Below are 9,540 nucleotides of genomic sequence, written 5' to 3' on the forward strand. Positions count from 1 at the left end.
TGAGGACCCCTGGTCTAGACTAATAGAATATTTGGAATGAAGATTATTAGACACCTTTGTGCTCTGGATGTTTTAAGCCACCTGAAGTATAGAAAAGTGTGTTCCTTCAGAAAACTGGAAGGAAATGAACTTTTACTGGGTGCAGAATGCTTTCTTTGTCTGATCTTTAACTTTACAAACCAAGATTACTGGCTTAGCAATGGACATGCAGGTAAGTTGCGACCTTCCATTTGCCCTTTTGCATGGTTTAGATATCCAAGTAAAGGCCTTTGACAGAAGCTGAAATTGCATTAACTCTGTGGTTAATTATGTGATATTTTGAAATGATAGAATTATAGCTGTTTTTATTTTGAAGATCCTACACGAGTTAGCTCAGTCATTACTTTTCTTACTTATTTCTGGCTCTTTTGTCATGTTTGAACATTGAGAATGATGACTACCCAGTATTTTTTTACGCACATAAAGGATAGACATTTTTTAAAAATTTAGAATATACAGTAGTAAAACTTTATGCCTACTTTTGGCCCTGATATTTTTCTGAATCTGTCTAAAATAATATAACTGTTTTATTATAGGACTTTGTAGATTACGTCTATGATTCATTAGAAGAATCTGCTTACAGTTTTGATGAGTTGAATTTCTTTTTGCTTTTTGAATGGCCCTCTAAGGGATTGTTTGGAAGGGAGAGGTGAGAAGGTAGATTCACACTAAGCCTCTTTCTAGGGCCCCGGAGCCTGGTCCTTACATGCTGATTATTTTGCAGTTGCTGATGATTCCTCTGATCATGTCGGTGCTTTATGTCTGGGCCCAGCTGAACAGAGACATGATTGTGTCATTTTGGTTCGGAACACGATTTAAGGTATTGTAGCTGGTTGGGAAAATTTCCTTTTCATCTGTCTGTAGAAATCCCTCTTCAGCCCAGAGATGTACTTTCTGATTCGTCCAGAAGAGGTCAGTGCAGAGCAGTGTACCACTGGCAAGCCCCTTCGTGCCTTCTCAGTCCCCATTTCCTCAGCCAACTCAGAGTCCTTTGCTGATGGTCACTTCTCACTCCCTCTGTACCTCAGGCCCCTCAGCCATGTGTCCCTGAGAGATCTCCTGTATGTGTGTGTGGAAGTGAGAGGGAAGGGAAGATACTCATGTGAAACCCTGTCTTTTAAAGTCTGTTCTTATCACTCCCTGTTATATATTTTATACTTTGGACAAAATTTGTTTTTGTTTGCCCTCAAAACACTTACTTTTGTGCTTTCTCTCACAGTTTTCCACCTGTAACATTTTTAAAATTATCTTATTCCTGCAAATCCTATTTGTTCTTAACTGAACATACTTATTTCCTGAGTCACCTGCCTGGAATTAGTTGTGCCTTTGGGCTTCTGCAATGTTTTGTGTTTCTCTTACGGTAATTACCATGTCTGCCTTCGTGTTATTTAGGGATAACCCTTTCCTTCCTGGTTTATAAAAGTCCCTTAACTCTTGGTATGATGTCTTGATTCTCGTAAGGAGCTCAAGTGTTCAATTTATCTGGAGGGCTGTCTTATTCGGGAGAGTATTAGTTCAGGATATCAATGTGTAGAGAGGTAAAAATTCAACTAATTTTGTGAAATATACAAAAGGAGAGCCACAAAAGATGGGGTATTTTAAATGTACTGGTAACAGTATGCTGGTTGGAGTCAGAAGGAGATTCTGTTACGGACCACGGTTTTAATAGCACAGGGCACTCACCTGCTTCCTGGGTGCTAATATCCATCTGTTTGTATTGCATTTGAAACCGTCAGCAAGGAGCTCTGTCTCTCCAGTCACTGATGGAGGAATAAGTACAAGTTTAGGTAGGAAGTTCAAGTATCATAGGAGTGATGCTGGACTGATCGGAGACATTTGGGGCAGGACTTTTCAAGGGATTTATAAAGCCTTGTCAGAACATTCTTACCCATTCCTGCCAACTCTGTATCCCGTTAAGTGTGGTTACTCACATGTGTATCTATTCTTTTCCAGGCCTGTTATTTACCTTGGGTTATCCTTGGATTCAACTATATCATCGGAGGCTCGTAAGTGATACTAGATTTATTTATTCTTTTCTTTTTGAGAGGCAACAGGCATTTATTTGAATTCAAAAGAAAAGCTATTTGGAAAGCACTGATTCAGGCAGAAAGCCAAATAGTGTTCCCTGTTAGATTTATTTAATTGGAAACTAATCCTTGGACGACTTCCATTCTTTTTTATCTTCCTTCTTTAATTTTTATGAAACTAAAGAATCTCAACATTGATGCATGGGAACTTTGTCTTACAGAATGATTTTATTTTGATCTAATTGATTAAATTGTAGGGCTTTAAGTACATTTTAGCATTGAGTGATAGTGTTTTTGTTGTTAGTTCTTTATGACAGTAGGCTTCCATATATGTGTGTTTTTGTGTGTGTGTGTGTGTGTGTGTGTGTTTGAATAAATACTCATTTCTGGATTCACTGTCTAGATTGAGCAAACAGATCTAATTTGTGTCTAAACTGACTACTCTAAGAGCTGTGCCTACAGTAACTAGGTTCTTTAGTTTTAATGCCTTGGAAACGGCTCACCAGTCACAGAAATGCATATTCTCAGATGGGCAGTAACTGGGTGTATAATAGAGAAGTTTGACCAAACAGGGTCAAATTTCTAGTCTGGAATTAGGATAAAGGCTTAGGAAAACCTTGACTGCATCCAGTCAGAATTCTAGGAAGAGGATAACATGCAGCTATTCGGAGAACTCCCATTTCTTACACTACAGCATATTTGTAATGTTTCAGTCCGTTCTAATAGTACTAGTCCCTAGTATGTTTGCCATATTTGCTCTGTGTGGTCCTAACTGCTGCTTCATACTGATAGGGAGAAGTGAAGGAGTCAAGCAAGCAGACTGTTTAGAAGCAGAGGTTCTCAACCTTTCTCCCATCCAAGTACTAACCAGGCCCGACCCTGCTTAGCTTGGTTCTCAACCTTCCTCATGCCGCGACCCTTTAATTCAGTTCCTCATGTTGTGGTGGCCCCCAACCATAAAATTATTTTCGTTGCTACTTCATAACTGTAATTTTGCTACTGTTATGAATCGTAATGTAAATATCTGATATGCAGGATGTATTTTCATTGTTCGCGACCCACAGGTTGAGAACCGCTGGTTTAGAGAGTAGCTAGTTGTGAGCTTGGTAAGGCCACCCTGCTCCCTAGAAGGACAGAGCTGGGAGCAGTTGCACATGCTGGCTTGTCCCTGCCAGAATGGTGTTGCAGTGAAGACAGAAAGATATGCAGTAGTAAGAGTGGATCTATAAAACCTTGCAGTGGCCTCTGTGTAAGCCGTGGGGAAACTGAAGAAGGTCAGTGCTTATTTTAGGATGACAGGGTGAAGGTTACATTTCCAAAGTGATCTCCGTGATGGCTTACACCAGGACACAGGGAGCGAGGGAGAGTGCTCACTGGCACCAGGAATGGGGAGCAGGCGTCTCTCCTTTCCTTGCTCCCATTCTTCTTTCTTGCTGGTCTTCATTGTTCACCACGTTTTGCAAGTACAGTATTCATATTTGGAAGACTTCAGAAGTTTGAAGCTTTTCCTACTCTTAAGGCAGGAAGTCGCAAAAACAGTATTTTGAGGATGGGCTAGGACTTGAAAGAGATGTTAAAGGGGCAGTTGGCCTTGAGGAGCACAGACCCCATAGGTCCAGCAGTCCTGGTTTCCCTTCTCCTTCAGGATGCATTTGCCACTCAAACTACAGCTTGCTGTCGAGCTGTCACAGGTCCCCAGGGATCACAGTGGGCTGCCATGAGGATCTCTTCCCTGTGCTGTTAGTTAAAACTTACTGCTTCTCACTTCACTGCTTGAATGTCTGTAAACTGACTTGGCTCTCTGTTTGCAGGGTCATCAATGAGCTCATTGGAAATCTGGTTGGACATCTTTATTTCTTCCTAATGTTCAGATACCCAATGGACTTAGGAGGAAGAAATTTTCTGTCCACACCCCAGTTTTTGTAAGTGTTTTTTCCTCTCGCTTGTTTAACAATCATTTTACTGTCCATGTTCTTATGTATCCTGATAAAAACTTGAGGAGGAATAGGATTTATCTCTCGGTCTGATGGGAACTGTGAGCCAACAAATGAGTCACCCTGGTCACAGAGTCAGGGCACCAAGAATGAAAACCACAGAACCTTAGCCAGGGGCCACCGGGACAGCCAGCACCACAGGGAGTGCTGGGCGGGGCCAGGATGACAGGCTGTCAGTTTCTCCCAAGAGTTTGGGTGAGGAGGGGTGACGGGATAAGTTCGCTCACTGGTTAGTAATGTAACACTTTTCTATTAAATTTTACCGATTATAGTATTTATGGGACTTTTCAGAATTAAAATGAGAGACTTGAGTTTGTATAGTCCTCTGCTTTAGGATTTACTCACCTGAGGAGGCCAAGGACACAGCTTTGGTTTTGAGACAGACTTGGGTTGGAATCCCATTCCCCTCATTGACCAGTTTTGATATTGGGAAACAAGTCAAACCTCTGAGCTTCAGTTTGCCAGTCAGTAAGTTGGGGGGAGCCCCAGCTCACAGGACTGTTGGCAGCACAGTAGTGGAGCCTCAGTAAAGACAAGTTCTGGGCCTGTTTCTGACATTGGGATCTAAGGCGGGAGAGATGCTGACACACTCAAGCATGTAGGTAGTATGACCATTGCGTACGTGAAGCAAAAGACTGCCTGGCAGTCACACCCAATTTCCAGCTGGAGATACGCAGTAATAGCTTGCACTTTAAAGCTTAAAAAAAGCACACACCAGCCCTTTTCAAGTCTTGCATGTTTTAATGTTTTGTAGTTTGTCATTCTTACAATTCTTTTATAGATCAGGGATAAGTTTTTAAAGGAATTTTATTATGAAATATAATATACAAACAGAGAAGTACACTATTGTGCTGTTTTTGGTTTGTTTTCTCCTTTAAGAGCATAAAAAGAAACTTGTTTCTCTTCTGAGTCTTGAGTTGCCTCCAGGCTAAAAAAACAAATGACCAATCTGCTTTCTAATTATCAAAGGACACACAATAACAGCAGGCGTGGATTTTTGATCTAGGTCTGTCAAGTCAGATGGCAGATGCATCCATTAAAATAAAAACGTGGTGCTTTGGGGAACAGCCAACAGTTACTGTACTTTAAATGGTCATATTCTAACTTCAAGGCTTGGAGACATTTCTCAATTGTGGGCAACAAAGTAGATGAGATTCTGCGGCAGAATCAGTAGCACGCGGAGCCTGCCTTGCATTTGAGCTCTGCTGTTGGAAGCCCTTCTGTTATGTTTTGCATGAAGATCAGATGACAAAATGTAGCTCCTTGCAAAAACAGGAACTGCTTTGAAATTACCATAACTTTTTGTTGATTATGTATAATTGGGTGTCTTTTTATACTAATTACTTGCATTTAATTTCACTGTCTGTTTAAGCAATGGAGATGGCTTCCATATTGTCTTACAATAAGAACCAAAGCAAAACGGCCCGAGCACTGCCTGTTTTAGTGTTCTATTTTATTATGCACCATGGAGGAGCTTTATCATACCAGAATGTAATGGATATCAAGAACCAGTGCTTGGGAATGCATTTTGGTTTAAAGCTAGAGCTGTATTCATTGAAAGGGGAAGATATGAGTTATAGAATTCTAAGATGCATCACCATTCTGCATTCCATCTAGAAAAGTAGGCAGCCCCTCTTCTCTGCTGTATGCAGTTATTTTTTCTGTTTAAAAGGAGACCATTATCTTTTTGGGAGGGAGCATGAAGGCACATGGGTGAAGTAAACAGATGACGGCTGCAGTCCCTAACTGCTGTCACTGGAACCACCCTGTGTCCCGTTGCAGCCTGGGGTGTATTGGCTGGTGCAGGGTACAGGCCCCAGGGCCAGGCTGCCTGCATTTGAATCCTGACTGTCAATTTAGAAGAGCTTTACTCAGTCTTGCCTCAGTTTCCCTTTTATGAAATGGGGTCATAGTAGTGCCCACCTCCTAGAGTTGTGAAGGTGAGATGAATTTACCAACATGTGGTACCTGGTGTAAGGGAAACCCTTTATGACAGGTTGTGCTCTGTGGGCAAGTCACCCCTCATGGTTTAAACAGGTATCACACACAGTCTTCTTCAAGCAAAACTTTAAACGGAGGATCTAGTGCAGGGGTGGGCAAACTTTTTGACTCGAGGGCCACAATGGGTTCTTAAACTGGACCGGAGGGCCGGAACAAAAGCATGGATGGAGTGTTTGTGTGAACTAATATAAATTCAAATAAACATCATTACATAAAAGGGTACAGTCAAGGCCGTAGTTCGCCCACGGCTGATCTAGTGAGTGGAATAAGTGTAAACATAGTCTTCGTTTCCTCATAGTCAAGGAAGGGAAATCTTTGGAAAAACTGAGAACCTGGACTTTTAAGTTTCTTAGCTGTTCTGTGACTCTTAATTTGTGAAACTATAAGGTGGCAAACCAGCTAACCTGTTTGGGTTTCAACTTTCCCACCACCTATGAGATGAATGCAGTCGGAGGGCAAATGATGAATAAACTTTAAAAATAGACTCATACCTCTAGGATGTAACGCTGCCTTCTCCAGTCCCCCCCATGGACGCTGCGGGACTCAGTTTCCTGCATGGTGGAGGCACCATGTGGGGCTGAACACAGGCTGCACCTTTGTCCTTGGAAAGTGAATTTATTTTGTACCCTTTGATCCAGATGCATATTATCAAAATACTACATAAGAGGTGTTTTTTTCTGATGGTCAGGCTTGTGGGAGTTATAGCTCTGTTTTTGTATTATTCTGCATGAATTATTTTGCTAATCAGAGAAAAAATTTTTAGAGTGTAAATGTAGCTAAAAACTTAGTAAATTTACGAAGCCTGAAAGCGAGTGCTTTCTCTGGTCAGGGCGTTGAGCTGAGTGCTGAAAAGGCAAGTTAGTAAGACATTGTCCTCAGCCTTCCGTTGGCCACAGACGAATACAGTTCAGTGTGACAGACCGGGGGACACTGGGAAAGGGAGCCGGTGCTAGATGGCCTGACAGCGTGTGGAAGTGACTTGGTTGCCTTCTCTCCCTTTGTTTCCCGCCTTGCTCCAGGTACCGCTGGCTGCCCAGCAGGAGAGGAGGGGTGTCCGGATTTGGCATGCCCCCTGCTAGCGTGAGGCGAGCAGCTGATCAGAATGGTGGAGGCGGCAGACACAACTGGGGACAGGGCTTCCGACTTGGGGACCAGTGAAGGAGTGGCCTCCAGCCTGCTCACCAGCCACTCTGCTCAGATGAAGCTTTCCTCCCAGTGCTGGGCGTGCTCAGCAACTGCGTCCCAGCAAACACTGGTGGACCTGGCCCACACTGAATGTAGTCTTTCCGTACAAGACACCATTTTTTAAATCCTGAAGAAAATATAAGTGTTCCTCAAGTTACGTGATTCTCATTCAAGTCCTTTCTGCTATGAAGAACAAACGTCAACTGTGCAAATTTCAGAAATGACTATGGTTTTTGGTGTCTCCTCTTCCTTTTCTGTCCAAATGATGGGTTTTGCTAGGTCCTGGTCTGCTGTCACCAACCTGGGCCCCTGCGATTGGGCCACTAAATGCTTGTCAAAGGGACTCTCACCTCTTTCTTGCACATGCCTCCCTTCTCCTTTTCCCACCCCCCAGGTTTGCAGCTAGAGGAGGTTGCCCATAACGTGGTTCTGCCTTTGACAAGCTCTTTTATTTATTGACTTTTGCCAAGGCTTGGTCACGAAAACCTTGTTCAAACCTTTCTTCCCCTTTGGTGGCAGAGCTGTAACAGTAGCGGAGAATATGAACAGGGGACCAAGAGCCTTTTCTCAGCTTTGCAATCCTGTGACCTGGTATCAGTTGCAGCCACTTGCCAGCTCTTCAGATGTTTTGATAAAAAAGTACCGCTGGGTCAGCGAGGGCCGCAGATTGGTATTAATAACACATGAAGGTGTTGCTAGGCACTTTTTCCCTCAGTGACCACAGCTATAGTGGAGTTGCGTCTTACACAGCAGCTAGCTTTAAACTGTGGTGGGATAATCCCTTTGCATCTGATGGGTGAGGCATCCTGGCTGTGTGTGAACCCAGAGTAGCTGGGTGGTTGTGCTAGAAAATTCCAAGTCAGACTTCACCGGGAGAGGCTGTCTTTGAGAGGCCCCTGGGTGTTGATTCCATTTCATTCCCATTCTGGCTATATGTTTACTAAGTATGGTGGTAAGAAAATCCTGTGCCCTTTTTAAGATGTCATTTTTTTGGCCTCTCTTCCCCCCTTTATGGCCACAGACGTCAGTTAATTGGGAGGAGGGTGTAGCTCCTCTGTATAAAGATCATATTTTAAGAGCTAATGCAAGCAAATCTGAGTCACATCATTTTGGGTTGTAATGGCTTTAGAATCATTGTGACTGAGGGTCTTTATCATTGATTCACAAGTGTACATCAGACCAACGTAAATACCCACAATTCCTTTCTCACAGGTGGGAATTTCCATCAGAGTTAGGCTTGTCACCGAATAAAGGGTTTTGAACATGTTCCACACAGTTTCCTATTTGATGTTTTTATTCCGGAAGCAGACTGCGAGGAACAGTGTGGCGTGGCTGCCGTACTTTAGACAACTTTTTAAAAAGGCTTCAGGCATTTCGATCAAGTTTATTTTCGGGAAACTGCGCTAACAGGATGGCTCTTCTTCGCTCCACTCTTACACTGTGATGTGTTATCCGAGGAAGTGGGGTTTGAAAACAGGTCTTCCTTTTAAATCAAGTTTGTGTGTATTTCTCCAGACTTAATTTATATGGTAATGTAGGAGGGGGCGGAATCTGAACCTTAGCTGTCAGATGTTCCGCTGTTGACCTGTGGCCGCAGTAAAAATGCACTGGTGACATGGTAGAAGCCATTTTCCTGTTATGTTGCATGTGCTCTCTGTGCAGGAGAGGAAGTCACTGTTAGGAGGTGCTCACGACCCGTGAGCTGGAGTCTCACATGCCCGCTCAGCAGTGCAACTGCCAAGAGCAGAGGTGTTTCTAAAGGTTGTTACAGAATTCTTCGGGTCAAGGCAAAATGCTCCTTAAATTCGTCCTTTTAAATGCATGTAAGGAGCTGATGATTTTATTAACCTTATCTGGATTATCTTTCTCCTAGGAATCATTTTAGCTAAGCAAACTCTTTGAGATTGGTTTGGCAAGGCAAGACGTGACAGTGGATTCTCTTTATGAATGAAAAAAATCCTTATTTTGTGTAGAAAATTCCCTTTTTGTAACTAATCATTTTTATTGGTAAAAAATTGTAAATTAAAATGTACAACTTGATGGTTGTCTGTCATAAGTTTCTGTATGTCTCCTCTGCTCCCTCTTTGAGGTACTACATAATTTCTGTAACCAGCCATCTCTTGGGCATTTAGGAGTGTCCAGTATTTGTTGCTATTCTAGTGACATAGCAGTACTTCTGCTCACATGTTGGAGGATTCCTCCCTGGCTTTTAGTTTAATGAAGCGGGATGTGTTGGAACATTGGGGGAGACGGCTGCAGAGAGGAGGAACTGCAGACCAGATGACTGAATTTTC

The 9,540-nt window shown here is 42.8% G+C and overlaps 1 protein-coding gene across 1 annotated transcript in view; it reads left to right on the plus strand.

Moving 5' to 3' along the window:
* Positions 1-9,286, plus strand: part of DERL1 (derlin 1) — a 24,695-nt gene extending 15,409 nt beyond the window's left edge. The window contains exons 4-8 of the mRNA XM_006769085.2: positions 185-211; positions 764-859; positions 1,993-2,045; positions 3,878-3,988; positions 7,081-9,286. Of these exons, the coding sequence (XP_006769148.1) occupies positions 185-211; positions 764-859; positions 1,993-2,045; positions 3,878-3,988; positions 7,081-7,219 (426 nt within the window). The 3' untranslated portion in view covers positions 7,220-9,286. The remainder of the gene's footprint in view (positions 1-184; positions 212-763; positions 860-1,992; positions 2,046-3,877; positions 3,989-7,080) is intronic.
* Positions 9,287-9,540: the final 254 nt, after the last annotated feature.

The sequence above is a fragment of the Myotis davidii genome, unplaced genomic scaffold (genome assembly GCF_000327345.1).
Source record: "Myotis davidii unplaced genomic scaffold, ASM32734v1 scaffold1, whole genome shotgun sequence".
NCBI classification, from domain to species: domain Eukaryota; kingdom Metazoa; phylum Chordata; class Mammalia; order Chiroptera; family Vespertilionidae; genus Myotis; species Myotis davidii.